The 27075-nt window shown below is 46.5% G+C and overlaps 1 protein-coding gene across 6 annotated transcripts in view; it reads left to right on the top strand.

Moving 5' to 3' along the window:
- LOC142466740 (uncharacterized) overlaps positions 1 to 16937 on the top strand; it is a 64863-nt gene extending 47926 nt beyond the window's left edge. For 4 of the 6 annotated variants that reach the window (XM_075572091.1, XM_075572088.1, XM_075572090.1 and 1 more), the window contains 3 exons: positions 593 to 782; positions 2255 to 2324; positions 14975 to 16937. In XM_075572091.1, coding sequence (XP_075428206.1) covers positions 15082 to 16593 — 1512 coding nt within the window. In that variant the 5' untranslated portion in view covers positions 593 to 782; positions 2255 to 2324; positions 14975 to 15081 and the 3' untranslated portion in view covers positions 16594 to 16937. Of the gene's footprint in view, positions 1 to 592; positions 783 to 2254; positions 2325 to 2532; positions 5133 to 14974 lie in introns of those variants that run through there. The other 2 variants (XM_075572092.1, XM_075572093.1) reach the window with 2 other exon arrangements.
- The last annotated feature ends 10138 nt before the right edge of the window (positions 16938 to 27075 follow it).

Raw genomic sequence — 27075 nt, 5'->3', positions numbered from 1 at the left:
GCTAATGGAACACAATCCTGTTACAACACCTGAGAAGGAGCAGCTCAGTGAGTAAAGAGACTGACAGGCAGTGAGTTTGAAGCAGGGGAGCCTGGTTCAATTCCTGGTGTTGGCTCCTTGTGACCTTGGGCAAGTCACTTTATCTCCCAGTGCCTCAGGCACCAAAACAGATTGTAAGCTCCATGGGGCAGGGACCTGTGCCTGCAAAATGTCTCTGTAAAGCGCTACGTAAAAACTAGCAGCGCTATACAAGAACATGCTATTACAGTATTATTATTACTTTCTGTTGAGTTCCACCGGAAAAAACTCACCTATGTGGCATTTGTGTCATCTTGTCAGGGACTTTTTAATTACAACAATGTTTTTTATTTATTTTTTAAATAATAAGAAAGTAGTCACTGGTGTGGCCTGTGGCTCCCATTCCTTTCAAACTGGGGGTACATACAAGTGAGCTCTCCATTAACTTCTGTTCACCTCAAAACCTGTAGAGAAGAAAGAAAAAACGTCACATTACTAACGACTTGTATCTTTTCAGCTGTTCCTTTATAAAATAGACATTACTTTGAGACTTTACCAACTGTCCTAATTTTAGATTTGTAAATTGTGTGACAAACGAGGAAGAACAGAACCTTGTGGCGTTCCAGTTCCACAGGAAAATCTACTACAGAACCTGCACAGACCTCCCCCCACACACAAAGCTCCCGGTCTGGTTTGGAGATGAATATGGGAAAGAGCTTGGTATCAAGGGGGTGCGCTGTGGAAAAGTAACGCGCCAGCACAAGGTAATCAGGAATATGTGGTTACGTGGTTCTTAAATTTCTATTGTCTTATTACTGATGTTGAATTGCAAATAGTGATAGATCTGCATACACCATTACGGGTCAACTAGAACTTAATATCACTAAACCTGACTGGAGTCAAAGGGCTAGATACATCAAGCTGTGGTAACCAAAAATGCCATATTATCGCCCATAAAAGGAGTACCTTATTACCGTGCAAAGAATCTGCGCTGTAGGGCCAAAAATAAAGCACTTTTTATCGGACGCGTTAAAAGCATCAGATCCGATACAAAACAGGCATTTTATATATTTATCTGAACGGGATGAACGGCAGAAATACCAAGGTATTCCACAGGCACCAAAGGGGTTAATACTTTATTTTTTTTTAAAACATTACCTAACCCTGTTGACCCCGTTAGTGGCCAGTAAAGCATTGCCTTCTAGTTGCTAAGGTAATTAAGGGGTTAACCCCTCTCACCACCACTTCTCCCCTCCCCCCACGAGAAGCCTAAACACCCTCCCCAGGGCAATTACCGTCATCACCCACATCCCCTACCTTCGCCCCTCTTCTAGACTAATGCCCAATATCCGTATTAGACAAATGTGGTTTCAAATATTAGCAAAAAATATATACACGTTTAAAACAAAACAAAAATGAGAATTCAAAATACATTTTACACATAAAACCATTGATTATCACTGTGGATAACTAGACACTCTCAATGAGGGGCCCAGATATCCATATTGGCGATTAAATGGTAACCCAGTAATAAACAAATACATCAACTACATTAAAATATATTAATAAACCCCTGCTAAGGTAATGAAGGGAGTTGGTGGATGTAGCATGTGATGAATGCCCTTTTTTTTGGGTGCTGCAATGTCACCTTATAGGGAGGGAATCACATTCCTTTTTTTGGAATCACATTCCATGATTTTGCATCGATTTTGTGTTTGCATTGTCCCCACCACCATTGTATATGTATATATGTTCAAATACAATAATTGTTCATTTATTTATAAAAATGTTTTACCAGGAAGTAATACGTTGAGAGTTACCTCTTGTTTTCAAGTATGTCCTGTATTGTGCATTTGGTTCCTGATTTAACAATGAAGATTTTTAGCATAAAGTTGGGTCATTCTATAACTATTAGAGACCTGGCACATGGTGCTGTAACGGGAACACTCGGTGACTGATATGTGAGCTCCTAATGAGGCACGTATTCTATTAATTGTACAAACATTTTTAAATTATATTGTCACAACTGAAGCTATCGACTTATTATCTATCAAAGGATTTGAAAAGATTTCTGCCACTTTAATTGGATAGCATTGGCATCTTAAGAGTGATGCATTTAAAGTGATAATTTTAAGTGACAATATATAGTTAGACTATAGTCTTATATTTACTTTCTTCATGCATGACCAATAACCTCAGCTGATATGACATTGATCTAATTGCATTCTCTTCACAGGTATGTCCCTGATCTGCAAGTCCTGTTTTAAAAGAACAACCCTCCCGGCTGGTACTATTGATCTCTCTTGGTATGTCCCTGATCTGCAAGTCCTGTTTTAAAAGAATTACCCCCCCCCCGGCTTGTACTAATGGTCTCTCTTGGTATGTCCCTGATCTGCAAGTCCTGTTTTAAAAGAATTACCCCCCCCCCCCCGCTTGTACTAATGGTCTCTCTTGGTATGTCCCTGATCTGCAAGTCCTGTTTTAAAAGAATTACACCCCCCCCCCCGGCTTGTACTAATGGTCTCTCTTGGTAAGTCCCTGATCTGCAAGTCCTGTTTTAAAAGAATTACCCTCCCGGCTTGTACTATTAATCTCTCTTGGTATGTTTGTATATCAAAAGGTGGGGGTTTTTTGTTTGTTTTTTGCCCCTCTTAACTGTGTGCTGTTAATTGACCAACTGGAACAAGCTGATTTATTGGGGAGGAGGGAGGGTCATGTGACTGCTTTAGATGTATAAAACAAATATACCCCCGGCATTGGCAGGGATAACATTGGCATCTTAAGAGTGATGCATTTAAAGTGACAATATATAGTTAGACTATAGTTTGACTAGAGGTTGACTGGGGACTCCATCTTTCTGCAAACTCTTTTACTGAAGGCAACAAACGGTGAGCTTATATGACCAGACTTTGATCCCATGCTTGTTAACCTGCATATTTTAACCCCCCACCCCTTTACAACTTATTTCACTGCAGCCTTTCCCAAAACTGACAGCACAATGTACCTCCCACACCCATTCAGCTCACTGAAACCCTGAATTGACTCTAGCATTGCAATGCAGCAAAATATTTGACAAGGAACAGGCACCCCCCTGCTGTTTAGTCTGCACACACTCACTTTGCTCACAACAGCTCCATGCAGCACTGCCTACCTCTGGCATAATGAATCTGCTATGTATCTTAACTTTTTTCTTTCTCCTGGCCTCATGGAGATGTTACTCCCTCTATCCACTACAAACTCCTCCATCCTAGCCCACACCCAACATCACCATATACCCTGGACTACTGAAAAGCCTTGCACTATCTACAGAATGTTGGTGGAGAACTCTTAAAAACCAGCACACCAACCACTTCTCACTCTAATGGCAAACACCACAAATTTACAACGTGCAAACAACTACCCAAATTTCTACTCATACTATTACTCTTTAGCAGGTGATATTGAACTTAACCCAGGTCCTCCCATTTCAGCTCTGTCCCATACCCCTGAGAATTCCACCTTTAAATTCCACAAAGGGCTGTCTGTCGCCCATATAAATATCCGGAGCCTGCTGCCCAATCTGGATGAACTAAGGGCATGGTGCCTTATGAATAAACCCAAAGCCATCATTCTTACAGAAACATGGCTAACCCCTAAAACCCCTGAAGCAAATATCACCATTCAGGAATACTTCATTTTTAGGAGAGATAGGTCAAAGAGAGGAGGAGGGATGTTATTTTATATTGCAGACACATTACAATTTACACTGTTAAATTGCCCCCCAAGCCCTCCCTCTTTTGAAATTCTAGTTGGCAAAATCTGCCTCACCCTTTTCTAAGCCCATCTTGCTTGCTGGCATCTACCGCCCCTCTACAATCCCTGACTGATATCACCCAGTTTCTTTGCTCCATTTCCTCTCTGAATGAGAAGAGTCAGCTGCTAGTTCTTGGGGATTTCAATTTCAATTGACCCTAAAAACCACAAAATCCAGATACAACTCAAGTCACTTAACCTATCACAACTCATTTCCCAACCCACACGGACAAACCTGAAATCGCATAACTGTTCCTTGCTAGACTGGATTCTCTCTTCAAACCCCAGCAGAATCCAATCCTCTGGCATCCTTCCTGACATTTTCTGTGACCATGCAATAGTGTACTGTGTAAGGAAAATTAAACCGCCCCATTCAAGCCCTAAAGTTCTCCTCACTAGAACATTTAAAAACTTTAACTCACAACAGTTTCTGGATGACCTTACCAACTGCCCATGGCACAGAATCGATTTAATTCCCGACCCTGATTCTGCGCTCGACTATTTCCAATCCGAGTTCTTAAAACGCTGCGATACCCATGCTCCACTATGCAGAATAAGGGTACGGGGAGCCCACCTTCCATGGGTTTCAACTGACCTTATTGCACTACCAGCTCAGGGATACCTTGTGGAAAAGCTACAAAGTAACTGGCATTACCAAGGATCTCAATCACTACAGATACCTGCGGAACATGTGCACAAGGCAAACAAGGCACGCAAAAGCACAACATTACTCTGACAATCTCCACCAAAATACATCAAACCCAGCTAACTTCTGGAAGGTTATCAACAATATATTCCAGCCTCCTAACCATCATCAACCAAGTAATATCACTAAGGGGGATATTACTCTGACAAACCCCACTGACATTGCAAATGCATTCAATGATTACTTTGTGGGTTGTGCCACTAACTTATTAGCGAAACGCAGCCCAAACCACAAACCTGAATCTCATCCTGGGAGTACACATATAGCCCCACCCCCTCCCAACACTGCCCACAATTTTTAATTTGGCCCAGTATCTGCAGAGGAGATTACACAAGCGCTCCTCAAACTAAAACTAAAAAATGTTGTGTTGAGGCGGTCACTGCTGCCGCAAGGGTATTGAAGCCACACATGATAAAAATAAAATACTTGGTTTATTAGTGCATATATACACACAAAAAATCTGCTACAGAGAGAACTCTGACGCGTTTCATCACGGCAGTGACCGCCTCAACACAACATTTTTTGCATTGAATTACATTGGCTGGAGCACGCTGACTTCTTCCGGTTCAGAGGTCCCTGACGTCATCGTTGATCGGAGACCCGGCGCGTCAAGACTGTGAGTGACTGCCTCTCATATTCTCCCTTCCCCTACCTCCGCAGTGAGGTCTGCTCGATCGTGGGTGACACCGGGTTAGGAGGGTTGTGGCGGAGGGTAGCGGTTACTTAGCGGGTGGTCCTGAATAGGGAACACCGCGGTATCACTGCTTTCATTCCTCCTTACCATCTGATACCCCTTCCGTTGTTTGTCACGTGGCACGATTGAAGTGGGGAGTTAAGGTAACATTTATGCCTACATTGGGATACTGGATCTTAAGAGTGTTCTACTACATATGCTAATTGTCGCTATTATGGCCCTGGAATATGGATGGTATGGATTTGTGGACAATTAGTAGCACCAGTTTTTCCTGTGAGAAATTCCAGGATATTTGCTGTCAAACTAAAACTAAGCAGCTAATGCGGACCTGACTTACTACAATCTAGGTTCCTATGACTTGGTGCCCCAGCCATTGCCAAACCAATTGCTTTCATAGTCAACTCTATCCTGTCTGCAGGCTATAATCCCTAAGACCTGGAAAACTGCCAGAGTTGTCCCAATCTTCAAAAGTGGGGACAAAAACACTGTCTCAAACTACAGGCCAATCTCACTTCTCCCAATTCTATCCAAAGTCATGAAAAAATGTGTCCACTCCCAATTAAGCGATTACTATACCAAGACAAATTTCCCTAGCCAATTCCAACCTGGCTTTCGTCCCAAACACTCCACCGTAACTACCCTGCTAAAAGTTTACAATGAAATCCAGTGTGGAATGGAACGGGCACAACTCACTGGTGCAGTATTCCTAGATTTTGCAAAGGCTTTTGATACAGTTGTTCATGCTATCCTGCTTAACAAACTCCAGAGCTCTGGAATAGGGAAGCATGCTTTAAACTGGTTTCAGTCCTACCTATCGGGAAAATCCCAACATGTGTCCATCTCAGACTCTAACTCCAACCCCCTGGATATCACCTGTGGTGTCCCGCAAGGCTCTGTTCTGGGACCCCTACTCTTCTCAGTGTTCATTAATGATCTTCCCACAGCTTGTAAGGAAGCCTCAATGCACACGTATGCAGATGACACAATCCTATATGCACACAGCCATAGCCTCTCTGACCTTGAACACATACTTCAGACTGACTTTTTGAGATTGGAAAACTGGATTTCCAAAAACAAACTGTTTTTTAACACTGACAAGACTGTAACAATGGTATTTGGGACCAAGACTAAATTTTTAAAGCTTCCAGCGACTGAGCTCCTGATTTAGAACCAACGCTAACACCACCCTAACCCCTGTCACTAGTTTTAAATACCTGGGCATATGGTTTGACTCCCACTTAACATTCGGAATGCACATTGATACCCTGACAACCAAGACCTATGCCAAACTAGGGGTACTTTACAGGAACAAATCCTCCCTAAGTCTCCTGGTCAGAAAGGGATCGCACAGCATATGCTAATGCCAATTATTGACTATGGAGACATAGTATATGGCTCGGCACCTCAAACCCACCTTGGCAAACTTGACACCCTCTACAATTCAATTTGTCGTTTTGTTCTCCAATGCAGCTACAACACACATCACTGCGAAATGCTCAAAGAACTAGATTGGTCATCACTAGAGTCTAGGCGCAAAGTTCACCTTTCTTGTCTTGCCTTTAAATTCTTTATGGGCAAGCTACCCAGCTATCTGAACAAGCTCCTCATCCCTACCACATGCAGCACTTATCACCTGAGATCAGACTCCAAAAGACTGTTCATGGTCCCAAGGCTTAACAAAGTATCCGGTCGTTCCTTTTTCTCTTACCGTGCACCTCAAAACTGGAACAACCTACCAGAGACTCTCACATCCACCACCAGTTTAAGTTCTTTCAAATCTAAGGATGTCTCACATTTTAATCTGGTCTGTAACTGTTTCATGCGCCCATAATATATATTTTCTTTAACTGTGCATGCAATGTCTTGTATATAATGTATACTCTGTTCATTTATGTAACTGTATTTGTAACCATGTATTATTTGTCTTAACTCTGTGCCCAGGACATACTTGAAAATGAGAGGTAACTCTCAATGTATTACTTACTAGTAAAATATTTTATAAATAAATAAATTGGTGGCTTTGCAGCTAGTGAGATTTCCTTTTAAATCGTTAAATAATATGATCCACTTTAAATGTATGATCCACTACATCTACTCTCCCTACCCTACTGCTGCGGCAGACTTTATTCTAACAAATACCCGGTTTGTCCCTGGCTGGTTCCTGGAATGCGACACTGTTCACCCGGAGCATACCGCGTTCCATTTGCTTTCCCAGCCACGGGTCATGCCCGGCTGATGCGCGGTTGATGTGTTAATTAATAATGGTTCAGGATTTAATAGGCTGCAATGCTTCGCGTGTCCGCCAGATGGCATAAATTCATGAATTGTAATGCAGTATATATATATATATATATATATATATATATATATATATATATATATATATATATATATATACTGTATAACAACAACCCCTATAACCCCTAACATACAGTACTGTACACATACAGTACTGTATATGCACATCAATGATACTATGGGCCGGCGGGGGCGAGATGTGTTTGCAGCAGAGAGAGATCCGCTGCTCTCTGCGCAAACATCGCCACATTAAAAATTATTTAAAATAAATTTTTATTCATAGTGTACATGTGCAGGGGGTCTCGGGAGCTGAACCGTGTTGGTTTCAGGTCCGGGGACCCCCTGCTCCCCGAGATACAGCCCCCTTTATGAGGTGCCGGTATCCCTCTGCATTTAAAGGTCCCGATCACGTGACAGCGGCCTGTAAACCAAGCAGAGGGATACCGGCACCCCCTAAAGGGGCCTGTTTCTCGGGAGCAGGGGGTCCCCGGACCTAAAACCAAAACGTTTCTGCTCCGGAGACTCTCTGCACATCTAGAGTATAAATAAAACACATATATAAATAAACACTCGTTCCTTACCTTAGCGGCTATGTGCTATGGTAACGAAGCAGCATTTCTGTATTTTAATAATATTGTACAGTGAGCAGGGGGTTCCCTGAGCCAGAAATCAAAACTCAGGGGACCCCCTGCTCCTGCACGATATTATTAAAAATACAGAAATGCTGCTTCATTACCTTAGCTGATAGCCGCTAAGGCAATGAAGGGGTTAACCCACCGTGCCCGCTTTATTGTGGGTAGCGGGGGTGGGTGGAGGGGGTATTTGGCCCTTGGTGTGAGTTTAGGACTTGCGGGGGGTTGTGGGTGCACTTAACCCCTTCCCGACCGTAGCAGTTAATACCGCTAAGGTCATGAAGGGGTAAACCCCTCCCGCTACCCCCCCGCAAGCCCTAAACAACCACCGTTGGGGCTAATAACCCCATCACCCACCCCCGCTACCCACAATAAAAAAAACTCACACAGCAGCCGCCCAAAAAATAAATAAATCTAAATAAATAAATGAATATAAATAAATACATTTAAAATACATTTTTATTCATAGTGTACATGTGCAGGGGGTCTCGGGAGCTGAACCGCGTTGGTTTCAGGTCCGGGTACCCCCTGCTTCCCGAGATACAGCCCCCTTTATGAGGTGCCGGTATCCCTCTGCATTTAAAGGTCCCGATCACGTGACCGCGGCCTGTAAACCAAGCAGAGGGATACCGGCACCCCCTAAAGGGGCCTGTATCTCGGGGAGCAGGGGGTCCCCGGACCTAAAACCAAAACGTTTCTGCTCCGGAGACCCTCTGCACATGTACAGTATAAATAAAACACACATATCAATAAAGAATCGTTCCTTACCTTAGCGGCTATGTGCTATGGTAATGAAGCAGCATTTCTGTATTTTAATAATATTGTACAGTGAGCAGGGGGTTCCCTGAGCCAGAAATCAATGCTCAGGGGGCCCCCTGCTCCTGCACAATATTATTAAAAATACAGAAATGCTGCTTCATTACCTTAGCTGATAGCCGCTAAGGCAATGAAGGGTTAAGGCAGAATAAACAATAAATACATTAAATACATATTTTTAATGTGTGTGTTAAACCTCCCTGCCTTGACTGTAATCTGTGTAAGACCCCCTCCCCCTATTGTGTGTGTTAAATTTCCCTGCCTTGACTGTAATCTATGTAAAAAAAAACTCCCCCTATTGTGTCTGCTAAGCTTCCCTGCTTTGACTAATCTGTGTTCGCCCCCCTCCCCCTATTGTGTCGGTTAAATCTCCCTGCCTGTGTTTCTGTGAGTGCAGTGTACTGTATGTAAATGTGGGGAGGGGGAGGGGGATCCTGTGTAAATAACCACACCCACTACCCACGTGCACAAAACAGAGACACGTGGGTGTCTGCAAAACAGAGACAAAAATTAAAACATACAAAGTAATGTCCCCTAACCCCTTAATCACCATAGCGGTTATTAACCGCTACAGTCATTAAGGGGTTAACCCACCCTCACCCACCACTCGGGATGCCTACATACCCTCCCACACTAACCCCCCCCCCCCCGTGAGGCCTAACCACCCTCACCCAGTACCCACAAGGGAGGCCTACCCACATACCGTTGGGGAAACACCGCCACCCACCCCCAGTACCCACAATAAAAACAATAGTGACCCACAATAAACATCATTCTATTTATTAAATACATTACCCACCCCCTGTGCCCCCCCATAAATACATGATTTATTATTTTACATACAGGGTTTATAACGCAGCCCCACGCGAGTCCCCGGTGGGCTGGCGGGGCACCTGGACAGACCTACAGGGTACCAGCAGCCCTTTTTAAACAGGTTCTGGAGGCCTGCTGGTTGGTCCCGCCAGCACCATGGCCCCCAGGTGGTCTCCTTGGGTCACCGTGGGCCACAATTGGGTCCCCACGGTAGGCCCGCGGATGTCTGGGAGCCCCGGGTCAGACCCACAGGTGTCTGCGGGGCCTCGGGTGGTTCCCACGGGGGTCTGGGGAACTCACGAGTGCTCACTACGGGTCCGCGGTGCCCCCACAGAAGTGGGACCACACATCATCATCCCCGCACCTACGGGTCGGCGGTGCCCCCACAGAAGTGGGACCACACAGCTTCATCCCCGCAGACTATGGGTCGGCGGTGCCCCCACAGATGTGAGGCCACCGCTTCATCCCCGCATGTGTCACTCGTGGAACCACCAGCCCGATACCCGTGGGATACCCGAGGATACCGCAGGTGGTCTCCAGAGGTCCCACGCAGAACCACGGTACCAACCCTGAATGTAAAAAAAATAAACCTGGCCTATACATTCAATACATACACCCCCCCTTCCCCCCCAACACCTACAGTACAATAATGTGCAAAATAACTATTATCCAGATATGGATAATAGATTAATTGCCAATTATTAAAAACATTAACTAGCATATTCAAATAAATAAAGTACTACTGACCTCATCAATACGAAGTGTCCGTCGCCAGCAACATCCTTGTCTTGCCCACAAAATACATAGCCAAAACAAAGCCAATACATTGCAAGTACATTCAGATATCAATTAACCCCTTAAACACCTTATCAGATAATAACCGCAAAGGTAATTAAGGGGTTAAGCCACACTGGCCCGATACCCACCCATAACCCATGAATTTGTACAGTGGCTTCATGATGCAACAATATATATATATATATATATATATATATATATATGTTGGAACACACAAAGATATCGCTCAACACTTTACATGAACTTTGTCCTAAACACTGTTGATAAGTCAATTTTTGTAAGACTGAACAGTGGTGCTAAAGGTAAATAGAAATATGCAAACAACAAGGGAAAAGCAACCTTTAAATAGCACACGGACATAAATGAAGGTGTAACAAAAATGGTTTTTATTCAAGTGATTTAAAACGGGATGAAAATTAAAAGGAGAGGGGGGCTCAGCACTACCTAAGCATATGAGGCATGGAGGCAAGAGTCAAGTAAAGATAAAAAATCAAGACACATACAGTGTGTAGGTGGCTATATCTAAGCACACCTGCGTGACAATCTACCTATACTGAGACCTTGTGACCACATGTAAAGAGTATTTGCCATATAATTTGGTGCAGTAATTACATGATAAGGGTACACAGGAATAAAAGGTAACAGGTTGCAAAGATACGTTACCACTCAGCAGGTGATTGTCACAAATAATAAAGTCAATACTCCATGTTGTAGATAGGAAAGGTAGGGGCCCCCCTCAGCAAGACTCCCACTCCAAATATATATACAGTGTTCGACAAACCTATACATTTGCTCGCCCCGGGCGCGTGGATTTAACCCCCGGGCGAGTAAATATTGGCCCAAGCAGCACACGTTTGGTACTAGGTGGCGAGTAGATTTTTTTGTGTAGCGAGTAGATTTTTTGGGGATTTGTCAACCACTGTGTATATATATATATATATATATATATATATATACAGTATATATACACACACATGATGAACCAATATACAAATAATTGTAGAAGGGTTATCAAAACCATACTGTCCTACAAATAACACTTCTCCATACAGACACACTACAATAAAATCAATTTCCTTTAATAATCCTAACTGATCTTACAATCTAAATCATCAATGCCAATGAAACACTCCACATTCCAATCAATACATTGCAAGTACATTCAGATATCAATTAACCCCTTAAATACCTTATCGAATAATAACCACAAAGGTAATTAAGGGGTTAAGGTTAAGGGGTTTTAATATGCTAGTTAATGTTTTTAATAATGGGCAATTAATCTATTATCCATATCTGGATAATAGTTATTTTGCACATTATTGTACTGTAGGTGTTGGGGGGGGGGGGGGTGTATGCATTGAATGTATAGGCCAGGTTTATTTTTTTTACATTCAGGGTTTGTTCCGTGGTTCCGCGTGAGACCTCTGGAGACCACCTGTGGTTTTCTCGGGTATCTCACGGGTATCAGGCTTGTGGTACCACAGGTGACACATGCGGGGATGAAACGGTGGCCTCACATCTGTGGGGGCACCGCGGACCCGTAGTCTGCGGGAATGAAGCTGTGTGGTCCCACTTCTGTGGGGGCACCGCCGACCCGTAGGTGCGGGGATGATGATGTGTTGTCCCACTTGTGTGGGGGCACCGCGGACCCGTAGTGAGCACTCGTGGGTTCCCCAGACCCCCGTGGGAACCACCCGAGGCCCCGCAGACACCTGTGGGTCTGACCCGGGGCTCCCAGACATCCGAGGGCCTACCGTGGGGACCCAATTGTGGCCTACGGTGACCCAAGGAGACAACCTGGGGGCCATGGTGCTGGCGGGACCAACCAGCAGGCCTCCAGAACCTGTTTAAAAAGGGCTGCTGGTACCCTGTAGGTCTGTCCAGGTGCCCCGCCAGCCCACCGGGGACTCGCGTGGGGCTGCGTTATGAACCCTGTATGTAAAAGAATAAATCATGTATTTATGGGGGGGCACAGGGGGTGGGTAATGTATTTAATAAATAGAATGATGTTTATTGTGGGTCACTATTGTTTTTATTGTGGGTACTGGGGGTGGGGGGGGGTGTTTCCCCAACGGTATGTGGGTAGGCCTCCCTTGTGGGTACTGGGTGAGGGTGGTTAGGCCTCACGGGGGGGGTTAGTGTGGGAGGGTATGTAGGCATCCTGAGTGGTGGGTGAGTGTGGGTTAACCCCTTAATGACTGTAGCGGTGAATAACCGCTATAGTGATTAAGGGGTTAGGGGACATTATTTTGTATGTTTTAATTTTTGTCTCTGTTTTGCAGAAGCGGAGGGGCCATGTGCAGGGGGATAGTGGGTAGTGGGTGTGGGTGTGGTTATTTACACGGGATCCCCCTCCCCACATTTACATACAGTACACTGCAGGGAGATTTAACCGACACAATAGGGGAAGGGGTTTTTACATAGATTAGTCAAGGCAGGGAAGTTTAACAAACACAATACGGGGAGGGGGTCCGAGTCAAGGCAGGGAGGTTTAACACACACATTAAAAATATGTATTTAATGTATTTATTGTTTATTCTGCCTTAACCCTTCATTGCCTTAGCGGCTATCAGCTAAGGTAATGAAGCAGCCTTTCTGTATTTTTAATAATATTGTGCAGGAGCAGGGGGCCCCCTGAGCATTGATTTCTGGCTCAGGGAACCCCCTGCTCATTGTACAATATTATTAAAATACAGAAATGCTGCTTCATTACCATAGCACATAGCCGCTAAGGTAAGGAACGATTCTTTATTGATATGTGTGTTTTATTTATACTGTACATGTGCAGAGGGTCTCCGGAGCAGAAACGTTTTGGTTTTAGGTCCGGGGACCCCCTGCTCCCCGAGATACAGGCCCCTTTAGGGGGTGCCGGTATCCCTCTGCTTGGTTTACAGGCCGCGGTCACGTGCTCGGGACCTTTAAATGCAGAGGGATACCGGCACCTCATAAAGGGGTCTGTATCTCGGGAAGCAGGGGGTACCCGGACCTGAAACCAACGCGGTTCAGCTCTCGAGACCCCCTGCACATGTACACTATGAATAAAAATGTATTTTAAATGTATTTATTTATATTCATTTATTTATTTATTTATTTATTTAGATTCATTTATTTTTTGGGCGGCTACTGTGTGAGTTTTTTTTATTGTGGGTAGCGGGGGTGGGTGATGGGGTTATTAGCCCCAACGGTGGTTGTTTAGGGCTTGCGGGGGGGTAGCGGGAGGGGTTTACCCCTTCATGACCGTAGCGGTATTAACTGCTACGGTCGTGATGGGGTTATGTGCACCCGCAACCCCCCCCCCCCCGCAAGTCCTAAACTCACACCAAGGGCCAAATACCCCCTTCACCCACCTTCGCTACCCACAATAAAGCGGGCACGGTGGGTTAACCCCTTCATTGCCTTAGCGGCTATCAGCTAAGGTAATGAAGCAGCATTTCTGTATTTTTAATAATATTGTGCAGGAGCAGGGGGCCCCCTGAGCATTGATTTCTGGCTCAGGGAACCCCCTGCTCACTGTACAATATTATTAAAAATACAGAAATCCTGCTTCGTTACCATAGCACATAGCCGCTAAGGTAAGGAACGAGTGTTTATTTATATATGTGTTTTATTTATACTGTAGATGTGCAGAGGGTCTCCGGAGCAGGAACGTTTTGGTTTTAGGTCCGGGGACCCCCTGCTCCCCGAGATACAGGCCCCTTTAGGGGGTGCCGGTATCCCTCTGCTTGGTTTACAGGCCGCGGTCACGTGATCGGGACCTTTAAATGCAGAGGGATACCGGCACCTCATAAAGGGGGCTGTATCTCGGGGAGCAGGGGGTCCCCGGACCTGAAACCAACGCGGTTCAGCTCCCGAGACCCCCTGCACATCTACACTATGAATAAAAATGTATTTTAAATAATTTTTAATGTTTGCGTAGAGAGAGCAGCGGATCTCTCTCTGCTGCAAACACATCTCGCCAGGGGACGGCCTATAGTATCATTGATGTGCATATATAGTACAGTACAGTACTGTATGTGTACAGTACTGTATGTTAGGGGTTATAGGGGACGGCTTCAAAGACAACAGCTCGCAAACGCCCCCATGTGTTTTTACACGGCAATGCAGTATTGCAGCCAGCGGGAATAAAATGTTTAAATCACAGCCGGGAAAAAAACGCAATACACTCCGGCCGAAAACGATACAAAACCGAACATCACCGGGATATTCCGAAATTCGCGGAACTAGCCGAGTTAGAATAAAGTTGGTCGCCTCTGTTTTGCTGCACATGTTGTGCCAAACCCTTCATTTTTACAATGTACCTCTACAGTTTACTTTCATCCTGAACATTTTGTGATATGCCAACTTACCTCTCCTGCATGCTCTTTTGTAAGACAGTTTGTGTAACAGTGACTTTTTTGTCTCGTCTAGTACAAAGACAAGCACCAATAATCCACCCATGCCAACACTGCAAGGTTGCTTTTAGCAGTCAGGATTACCTCCTCAAACATCTGAAGTTCAAACACCCAAATGAGAATATGGAAAAGATGAGGACAGAACAATCTTGCAACATTCCAATAAATATGACAGAAAATGCATCTTTCAACCAGTCAAGGCAATTAATAAACAATGTAACTGCTTCTCATGCCAAAATATATATATTAGCTGCTGCAACAGGAAAAGATCTTGGAGAAAGTGCGAAGAGTTTGACTTTGTTATCAGACCAAAATGCACAGAAGACAACACAGACCGGGGAGAGACCGCATGTATGTGGGGAATGTGGGGAGGGATTTAGTTGGTTATCCAGCCTGAACACACACAAGAGGACACACACAGGGGAGAGACTGCATGTATGTGGGGAATGTGGGAAGGGATTTAGTCGGTCATCCAGCCTGGACACACACATGAGGACACACACAGGGGAGAGACCGCATGTATGTGGGGAATGTGGGAAGGGATTTAGTTTGTTATCCAGCCTGAACACACACAAGAGGACACACACAGGGGAGAGACCGCATGTATGTGGGGAATGTGGGAAGGGATTTAGTTGGTTATCCAGCCTGAACACACACAAGAGGACACACACAGGGGAGAGACCGCATGTATGTGGGGAATGTGGGAAGGGATTTAGTGTGTCATCCAGCCTGGACATACACATGAGGACACACACAGGGGAGAGACCGCATGTATGTGGGGAATGTGGGAAGGGATTTAGTCAGGCATCCAGCCTGAACACACACCAGAGGACACACACAGGGGAGAGACCGCATGTATGTGGGGAATGTGGGAAGGGATTTAGTGGATTAACCAGCCTGAGGACACACAAGAGGACACACACAGGGGAGAGACCGCATGTATGTGGGGAATGTGGGAAGGGATTTAGTTCGTTATCCAACCTGAACACACACAAGAGGACACACACAGGGGAGAGACCGCATGTATGTGGGGAATGTGGGAAGGGATTTAGTGTGTCATCCACCCTGGACAAACACATGAGGACACACACAGGGGAGAGACCACTTGTATGTGGGGAATGTGGGAAGGGATTTAGTTGGTTATCCAGCCTGAACACACACAAGAGGACACACACAGGGGAGAGACCGCATGTATGTGGGGAATGTGGGAAGGGATTTAGTCAGTTATCCCACCTGAACACACACAAGAGGACACACACAGGGGAGAGACCCTATGTATGTGGGGAATGTGGGAAGGGATTTTGTATTTTATCCAGCCTGGACACACACAAGAAGACACACACAGGGGAGAGACCGCATGTATGTGGGGAATGTGGGAAGGGATTTAGTTGGTCATCCAGCCTGAACAAACACAAGAGGACACACATAGGGGAAAGACCGCATGTATGTGGGAAGGGATTTAGTGTGTCATCCGCCCTGGACAAACACATGAGGACACAAACAGGGGAGAGTCCGCATGTATGGAATGTGGGAAGAGATTTAGTGATTATCCAGCCTGAGGAAACACAGGAGGACACACACACACAGGAGAGAGACCTATCTCTAAAGCCAGGCATGTTTAGGGATAACCAGTGACTAAGACACTCACATACAGATGCAGCGGCCGTTTTTCGAACGTTTCATGGGTGTATTCCTGGGCATACCCAGGTCATGCTGCATGATTACAGATAACAATAAAGCTCACCGCTCAACCCTAATATACTTGTAAGCATAATTTACAAGTGGTACATAGGAGATATACACTAAATCCAACCAAAAAGTTTGCAGTCTAAGAAGACCAGAACAAAAGTATCCCCAATGTTTGCACTCTACTTATTTAAATCAAGAGTAAGTATCATCAGTAAATTAATTGCTAATGAATGGGCAGACTGATACAATATCATGCATAGAGACTGGTCTAATTTCCTCAAATTAATAAAGCAATAACATTTTATTAATCAATATACAATGTGATAGATATATACAAAGTGATAATTAAAAAACATGTGGTGAGATGTGAACCAGGGTAGGAGCAGATGTGCACATTCATTGGTGTATATATATACGAAAATCCTCTAGATCACAATTTATAAATTACAGATTAAAAATACTGTGAGTGTATTATGCAGACAAAATGGTGTATGCTCTTTTGCAGAGCTCAGAAGTGAGTGTGACCATACGGTAAGCAGGTACTGCTCATTAAATCTGAGCTAAGTGGGAACACTATGTACAAAGCTAAAAAATGTTATACAGCAGGGCCCCACTAATACGGCGGGTTCCATTCCGGGCCCCCGCCGAAAAACGGAAATCGCCGAAAAGCGGAACACCAGCGATCGATTCAAAAAAAATGTGCATTGCTTACCTTAGACGTTTTCTTACATCGGCCGCCATCATTATCCAGCGTGGGAAGGTAAGGGAAACACCAATTGTGCGCCGACACGCACTACTTCCGGTTCTACGGTGACCGAAGGGAAGGTACACACAAATTGTGCGCCGACACACACTACGTGTACTTCCGGTTCAAAGGTCAGTCAAGTACTGTACTGTACAACCGCTGAAAGGGATCGTGGTCAACCAGGAAGGCAATAAAGCATCAAAAGTAAGATAGCTTAGTGCCTGTCACGGACAGGTGTGGGGGGGCTAGGGTGGGCAGTGCATGTCACTGATGGGTGTGGGGGGACTAGGGTGGGCAGTGCATGTCACTGATGGGTGTGGGGGGACTAGGGTGGGCAGTGCTTGTCACTGATGGATGTGGGGGATAGGGTGGGCAGTGCATGTCAGTGATGGGTCTGGGGGACTAGGGTGGGCAGTGCCTGTCACTGATGGGTGTGGGGGTACTAGGGTGGGCAGTGCCTGTCACTGATGGGTGTGGGGGGTAGGGTGGGAAGTGCATGTCATGGACGGGTGTGGGGGGACTAGGGTGGGCAGTGCATGTCACTGATGGGTGTGGGGGGACTAGGGTGGGCAGTGCTTGTCACTGATGGGTGTGGGGGATAGGGTGGGCAGTGCCTGTCACTGATCGGATTGGAGAATTCCGGAAGGTCGTTTGTCCAAGCAGGGGTCTAGAGCCAGAGAGAGACGTCCGCCAAGCCAAGTCGTAACCTGAGAGAATGAGAGAGAAAACGCCAGAGTAGTAATCCAAGTGAAAACTATGTCGAGCAATGAGTAAGAGGAAGAACTGGCATTATAAAGTGTGACTGGCCAATCAGAGGTGGGGGCAGGCCTGGAGGACTGCGTGGAGCTATCCTGGATAGGTCCCCTTGATTGGCAGGCAGGTGAGGACTCTTGTCTTGGTAGGAGGTCCTCTTAGTGTGCTGGAGGCGGGTCTTCACTGCAAGAGCAGTGAATAAATTAACCTCACCCGGCGGCTGGAGAACATGGCGGCCGCATGCGGGACTGCAGACCCCGCGGGCATCCGAGGACGCAGAGCACGGCGGGGAACCCCCAGGACCGTCGAAGGTGAGTGACGCCAGTGAGAGGCGCGCGCCACAGTAGCGGGAGTAACCGCAGGAGAAGGGAGACCAGGGCGCGGATGCTGCGATCCCTGAATCCTCACAGAGACATACTAGCAATTGCCCATGGACTCTGAGACTGTCAGCTAGTGGACATCTGGAGGGAGCAACATCCACAGACTAAGGACTATACTTTTTACTCACAACCGATACAGCCGAATAGATTACTTCCTTGTATCTAACAGACTGGTCCCAGTGGTCTCCCACTCGGGAATACACGATATTTCGTGGTCAGACCACGCACCTATAGAGCTGCGGTGCGATCTAAATTTGCTAGACAGACCGGGAGCGAACTGGAGGCTAAATGAGCTGCTGTTAAAAATTCCTAAATTCGATTCAGAAATTGCAGCCAAAATCAGAGAGTATTTCGAAGAGAACGAGGGGAGTGTATCTTCACCTGCCACGTTGTGGGAGGCCCATAAGGCTACCCTCAGGGGATCTCTTATGTGGCTAGCTGCTAGACGCAAAAGAGAACAAGAGAGTCAGATAAAGGAGTTAAAGGAGTTAAAAGGGAAATTGGCAAGATACTAAAAAGCAATTGCTGAAAAGCTGAAAAAGAGATGAGCTGGACTAAGCGTCGTTTCTTCGAGAAGGCGAACAAGCCAGACACTCTTCTGGCGAACAGACTTAGAAACAAAAAAACAAATTTTAACATCCAATCTATCCGTACGCAGGGAGGGGAACATACCTCTAATCCTAAGCGAATCGTAGAGGAATTTAAGAGATACTATGAGTCGCTTTACGATGGGGGTAAGGTCATCCATAATCAAAAAACGAAGGATAATCTCCGAGAATTTTTGAAAGAGGCGAATTTGCCCACATTGAGTAGAGCGGAAAGAGAGGTACTACAGGAAGACTTCTCTTTAGAAGAGTTGACGGACGTTGTAAAGTCTCTCAAGCCAGCCAAGGCGCCCGGCCTAGATGGCTACTCAAACCTTTACTATAAAAAATACCTAAAACTGGGGGCGCATGCGCGACGGCAGGGAGAATGGATGCGTGATCCCATTGCTCTATGCCCCGCTCATAATATAATGTAAAAAAAACCCCTTTATTTAAAATAAAAATCGGGAATTCAACTCCTAATACTCTGCCAAGCTGCCGGGATGTCGAAGCGACAGGCCAAAACCCCGAAATCAAAGGGGCTCCCACAATATTTTACCAGCACAAGAAACAGCGCGGCTGAAGGAGTAATGGCGCCGAGTTCGAATCAGGGCTCTGATTCAGAACGGGAAGGAGAGAGGGAGGATGGAGAAAACCCAGAATACCAACCAGTTCGGCTTTGCGATTTTAATCGACTTTATACAGACCTTAAAACTCTCCTGCAAGCAGAGATAAAAGAGATGGGGAAGGAGATCGGGAGCCTGGGGGAGCGCACGGGACGGGTGGAGACCCAGTTAGATATTACATCCACGGCCGCCAAACGCAACGCAAAAAAAACAGCGGAGATGCAGATTCAAATGAATGACTTGAAAGAGAAGCAAGAGGACGCCGAAAACCGTGAGGGGAGCAACAATATCAGGATTCGGGGGGTCCCCGAGGATGCAGGGGAGTGTGAGGAATTCGTCCTGAGATGGCTGGGCGAGTTGCTGCCGGACGTCCCCAAAGTAAGATTGGAAATGGACCGCTGCCATAGGGCCCTAAGAACGAGGCCTATGCAGCCAGAGCAGCCGCGCGACATCATCGCACGTCTGCATTTCTATAAGACCAGGGAGGCCATCCTCCACAGGACCCGTGCTACCCCGTCGGTAGATTTCGAAGGAGTAAAGTTACTCATTTTCCAGGACTTGTCCCCCCTGACTTTGCTGCGACGCAGGGCCCTTCTACCAATCACTAAAGTGCTGAGGGACCTCTGTGTTCGGTACAGATGGACATTTCCATTCGGGCTGTCCGTTAGTAAAAATGGCAGAGCCCTCTACACGAAGGAGATTGGAGAGGGAGAGGCTTTCCTCCAGAAGTTGGGGCTTAAAGGGGCCCCATCGGCACCGGAGGAGGCGGAGGAGACCCCGGGCCCCAGCTGGGCAACAGCGGGACAATCCCCCCGATCTCCACGCACCAAAAGCTGAATCCCAGCAAGGCAATGCTGTTCTATATATCCCACGTTGTTAGGGAAGCAAGTTTCCCAGTTACCTGTTAAAGTTGCCTGTTACACTATTACAGACTTGTGTCTCCTCACATGAAACAGAATCCGCATCAAGATCCCCTTCGGTGGGAAAAACCCTAGTTCGCCTACCTATTAGAGACTCTGCACTTACCTGGGTGATGAAAGATGAAGGCCCAAAGATGGCAACGTACACGAGGTAGGAGATGCATCCAGTCTGGAACGCAGGAGCAGGAAACCACCATCAGCCAGGCAGAGAGCACACACACATCCGTCCAGGTCGAACGACGCTCCCAAAATGGCGGCGGCCGGATGTCCGGGCGCCGATTACGGAAGTGCGCGGGCGGCCATCTTGCAGGGGGCAGAGTAGAGTTACAGACGTCACGAGGAGGCGACGAGCGCCATACTAGAGGCCCTGACCGGCGGGAAATTCAAAAGGACTTATGCGCCGCAGCAACAGATGGAGAGGCAGCAGCAAACAGCACCGAAGAAACGCAGGCCCAATTCCCACACTCCATGAAAAAAATCGGGTGCAGAGGCCCTAGGACGAGGGTAGTGGGGCACTAATTATGTAAATCACAGAGAGAATTCAGGATCAATGGTAGAGACCAGGACAGAGGAAGGGAGTAGGGGGGGTAACTCATAAGATTGAGGGTTTAGTCTGGATAAGAGGAAGAAAGCAGAAGGGATAGGAAAGCAAGAGTAAGTAGGTAAGTGGATAGCGTAAGGGAAGTGTCGGTAGTTGGAAGGAGACAGGAAGTAGATGAAAGGAGAGGGGTAGGGCGGAGGAGGACAAGGGGAGCGGGAGATGTGAGAGAAGAAGGTAAAAGCAAGTGACCATATATGAAGGAGAAAGGTACAGAAAGTGAAAGGAAAGCAGTAGCACATAGAAGCTTGCTAAGCAGGTTAGGAGATGAGAGAGTCTACTGAATAGATCTGTAGTTCATCAAGGAGAGTATCCTAGGAGGAGGGTAAGGGGCAGGGGCCACCCAACCGAATAGGGGATTATAGAATAGGGACATAAGCGGAAGAAACAGATGCCTGGGTTAGCATCGAACCTAGGAGTTATAAGTTGTTAAGGTTAACCGTGTAGAATAGGAGCGGGGCGGGAGCTGAGGGATCTCAGCCTGCTCTGCGGTCCGCATGGGCCAGGGGCTGGGAGGGGGTAGTCCCAGCGAAGTCCTTTGGGAGGGAGGGGGATTAAGAGGTGAAGTAACATCGGAGGGAGATCCGTGGCAGGTGCCCAGTCCCCAAAGGCATTGGACTCTGAGCCAAGTTGGCAGGGCCACAGCTCGGAGTACATTAATTGTATGTTGTTTTATATGTGTCATCCCCCATGCTTTCCTATTGTTTCCCCCCAGCCCACAGGACCCACCAACCAAGGATCATCATGAGCGCAACAGTTCGGAGACTTCCTTACTTCGGTCAAGGTTACCGGCGAAGCACACCACACTACCGCCCCCTGTCGCAGGTTCAATCCAACCCCAAGATGAGTAACAACCTGATCCTTATCTCACATAATGTCAAGGGATTTAACAACCCAATAAAGCGTAGAATTGCCTTCCGGGACTATACTCGTAAAAAAGCAGATATAGTGTTTGTCCAGGAAACACACTTTTCCAAATCTAATTACCCCAACTACCTGGACAAGCACTATCGGACAGTTTGTATGTCCTCTGCGACAGTTAAAAAAAGGGGAGTGGCTATATTAGTTCATAAGGCCCTTCCAAGTTGTTAAATCATATACAGACTCAGACGGACGCTATGTCATAGTCACAGGCACAATTAACAACCAGGAGGTCACCTTAAGCTCAATATATGCCCCCTGCGAACAGACACCGCAATTCTTTACGTCATTCTTTGATAAACTACACAAGGTGGCAATAGGTTGTATATTCCTAGCAGGTGACATGAACCGTACCCTAGACCCAGACTTGGACAGATGCACGGGGACTAACTTACCACAGAAACATGACGTACTAACCATACTTCAGGTACTCCGTGACTGTCAATTAATTGACATCTGGAGAGAAAAACACCCCACGGAGAGAGCATACACTTTCTACTCACATCCCCACAACAGATACAGCAGGATAGATTACTTCCTGGTCTCTAACAAAGCGGTTTCCATGGTCTCCCATTCTGGGATCCATGATATTTCATGGTCGGACCACGCACCAATTGAGCTGCGGTGTGCTTTGCGGCTGCTGGACAGACCAGGGGCGAACTGGAAATTAAACGAGCTGCTGTTAAAAACCCAATATCGGAGCGGGCGATAGGAGATAAAATCAAGGAATATTTTGAAATCAATACGGTGAGCGTATCTTCCCACTCTACACTCTGGGAGGCCCATAAGGCGACCTTAAGGGGACTTCTAATGAATTTAGCAGCACAAACCAAAAGAGCTAAGGAGTCCCAGATAAAAGAGTTGCGAGAGAGACTAGCACACCTTTCCGCACTTCATAGTCTCAATAAACAGAGCACTACCCTGAAGGAACTCTCTGACACCAAAACTAGACTCAATTTGTTGCTAAACTCCAGAGCCGAGAGGGAGTTGGCTTGGTCCAAGCGTAAGTTTTACGACAAAGCCAACAAGCCAGATACCTTACTTGCCAATAAATTGCGTAACAAACTCCCTAATTATAGTATCTCCTCAATCCGCACTAAGGGGGGGGACCTTACCTCCGACCCTAGAAGAATTGTCGAGGAATTTTAAAAAATTTATGAAGTTCTCTACGACGGAGATAAGGTCAGCCACACACAGAAAATAGGAGAAAAAAACCAGAAGTTCCTAAAAGAGGCACGCCTTCCCAAATTGAGCAGGGCAGAAAAGGAGGCACTACAGGACGACTTTACGTTCGAAGAATTATCAGAGGTTATAAAGGCCCTTAAACCAGCCAAAGCTCCGGGACCAGATGGTTTTTCAAATTTATATTACAAGAAATTCCTTAAAATACTAGCGCCACAACTTTTGAAATTATTTAACGAGATTTTAGCAGGGGGCTCCTTTCCATCCCAGATGCTCCAGGCCTCAATCTCCCTGATCCACAAGCCAGGCAAGAACCCGGTGGACTGTAAGAGCTACCAAACCATCTCCCTGGTCAATTCCGACGTGAAAATATTTTCTAAACTGTTAGCTAACAGGGTGGGCACTGTCCTGCCTGGGCTAATCCACCCAGATCAGGTGGGATTTATTGGAGGAAGGCAAGCGGCAGACAACACAAGACGGATCATAGATTTGATCGATCTGGCCAATAAAAAGAATATCCCGTCTATGCTGTTGAGTCTGGATGCTGAGAAGGCCTTCGATGGGATCGATTGGTCCTATCTGAGGGCAGTACTAGGAGCGTTTGGGTTTGAGGGACGCCTCCTAGAAGCCATCTTAGCCCTGTATAAAGGCCCCACAGCTAGGGTGCGCCATCAGGGCTTCCCATCGGAGCAATTTAACATCTGTAGTGGGACGTGACAGGGGTGCCCCCTGTCCCCTCTGCTGTTTGCATTGTGTATAGAACCCCTGGCGGCTCATATTCGCCTAAGCCCAGATATAACGGATAGACGTAGGGGACCAATCCCATAAGGTGGCATTATACGCTGATGACGTCATCCTGACCCTGTCGAGGCCACTCACTTCCCTGCCCAATGTCTTTGAGATTCTGGGAGCGTTCAGCCTCATCTCCGGGTTCAAAATTAACCAGACGAAGTCTGAAGCCCTAAATATTAGTCTCCCACGTCCAATGGAGAAACTAATCAAACTAAATTTCAATTTCAAATGGCAGGCCTCCTCAATCAAATACCTAGTTATCCAAATTACCAAGACATATGACTTATTATACAAAGCAAATTATCCCAAATTATTCCAAGCTCTAAGAGAGGACCTGCGGGTGTGGGCGGGATTTGGAATTTCTTGGTTTGGAAGAATACATAGCATTAAGATGAATCTTCTGCCAAGGGTTCTTTACCTGTTCCAGGCCCTGCCGATACCTTTGGTGCGGGCAGATATCCTCGCCTTACAGTCAAAGATCATGAAATTCATTTGGCACAAGAAGAGTCCACGAATTGCTAAGAGTATACTAACCAGGCCCACGATTAGAGGGGGACTAGCGGTACCTTGCTTGATGGCATATTACAAAGCAGCACGATTGGGTCAGATTGTCCAGTGGCACCTTGATCCGTCCCTGCGGAGATGGGTAGCGCTGGAGAAAACCTGCTGTGCTCCAATTGAGTTGCATAATTTGGCTGCCAAAACGTTGTGATAACAAGGTGGGGATGCTGCTACGGACCATGGTGAACTCCCTGGCGGTGTGGAGGAGTTCCAAATTTAAACATAAGTTAACGACGAAACACTCCTTAATGACCCCGCTATTCGATAACCCAGACTTTGCCCCGGGGATGGCCGGAGAGCGGCACTTCAAAATTTGGATACAGTCGGGATATAAGCGGTTAATAAATCTGGAGGGGCCTACATATATTAAAACATTTGAACACGTCAAATCAGAAAAGGGCCTCCCAAACACCGAATTATTCCGCTACCTCCAGATAAGAGCATTCTATAATGAATTTCCAATTAGACCAGCTAGGACCAATTTTGAGCAGCTGTGTTCTAGAGCCACGGACACACGGGGACTTACCTCTAGATTATACCGGGAGGTGATCTGTCCAGGTGGACCTGATGCCGACAAACTGAACTACATGACTAAATGGGAGACAGACCTAGGGGAGACTCTAGAGGACAAAGACTGGGAGTGGATCTTACAGGCGGTGGCCAAAAGCTCCATCTGCTCAACGTTAAAAGAGAACGCATATAAGGTCATGATGCGCTGGTATCACACCCCACTACGTCTATCTAAATTCGTCGGCGGTTATTCCCCGCTCTGCCCAAAACAGTGCGGGGAATCGGCAGACTTAGTCCACATGCTGTGGTCCTGCCCGAAGGTACTCCCGATTTGGGAGAGCATTAGAGCATGGGCACAAAGTATCCTCGACTTAGAGGTCCCCCTGGATCCGTGGCTGTTCTTACTGGGCAGGCGGGTCCAGGGGCTGTCGAAAACGGCACACAAATTGGTGGCACATATGGCCACAGCCACTAGGTGCGAGATCGCAGCATTGTGGATACAGCAAGATCTACCAGTCATCCCCAAAATCCGAAACAGATTGTGGCAAGTTTGCCAGATGGAACAGTTGACTAGCTGGGTCAACGACTCTGGCCGAAATTTCTTAAAAGTATGGGAGCCATGGCTTACCCAATCCGACATCCCCGGGGTAGATGCCAGCACAATTTTGCAATAATAAACACAAGTGCGTTCTCTGGTGACGGAGCGGAAACTATTACATTACTATTACATTACACTATTATAACATAGGCACGTGACAGGTAGGATCCCCCCCGACTATTAAAACTAGAACCACGAGGTGGAATCGTCAGGTGCCACAAAGAAGCGCGCAGTACAGGCCGAAAGTAGATCTTCCGACACTGGAGAACATGGTGGCAGTCCATTCCCTCCCCCCCCTTATTTTCCCTCCTTGTTGTTTTTTCCCTCTGTTGTCTAGTCTTTGGTCCGGTGAGTCAGGTGTGTCTAGTCTTGTGAGTGTATGTTGTTAGTCCCTTGTTGCTTTTGAGCGATTTTACCCTTGATGGTGAGAGTGAAAAGGGTAAACCTCGGGGGGTTTCGAATTGTTTTACTATGGGATGTGGCATAATGTACCTGTTGTGAAACCCAATAAAAATGTTGAAGTTAAAAAAAAATACCTAAAACTTCTAGCCCCACATTTGTTAAAACTCTTTAATTCGGTATTGCAAGGAGCCTCGTTCCCAGCACAAATGCTCCAGGCGTCAATCTCACTGATCTATAAAGCTGGAAAGGACCCGGCAGACTGCAAGAGCTACCGGACCATCTCTCTAATCAATACAGACATAAAAATCTTCTCTAAACTAATAGCTAATAGAGTGGGTATCGTCCTTCCCAGGCTGGTACATCCAGATAAGGTGGGGTTCATAAGCGGCAGGCAAGCGGCAGACAACACCAGACGAATAATTGACGTAATCGATCTGGCCCAAAAGCAAAATATCCCGTCGCTGGTGCTAAGTCTGGACGCCGAGAAAGCTTTTGACCGGATTGACTGGCCCTATCTGAGAGAGACGCTGGGGGCATTTGGCTTCGAGGGATGCATATTGGGAGCCATTCTGGCACTGTACGAGGGGCCAGCAGCGAGGGTACGACATCAGGGGTTCCCATCGGAGCTTTTCCAGATTCGCAGTGGCACTAGACAGGGATGCCCGTTGTCCCCCTTGCTGTTCGCCCTCTGTATTGAACCCTTGGCGGCACATATTAGGAGTAACCCGGATATCTCGGGAATAGCATTCAAAGAGCAGTCACATAAAGTGGCCCTGTACGCGGATTATGTGATCCTGACATTATCCCAGCCTCTTACCTCTTTGCCCAATGTGTTCTCAATCTTGGGGAGATTCAA

Source organism: Ascaphus truei, chromosome 15 (assembly GCF_040206685.1).
Source record: "Ascaphus truei isolate aAscTru1 chromosome 15, aAscTru1.hap1, whole genome shotgun sequence".
In the NCBI taxonomy this organism is placed as follows: domain Eukaryota; kingdom Metazoa; phylum Chordata; class Amphibia; order Anura; family Ascaphidae; genus Ascaphus; species Ascaphus truei.
This window is presented reverse-complemented; position numbering and strand designations above follow the sequence as displayed.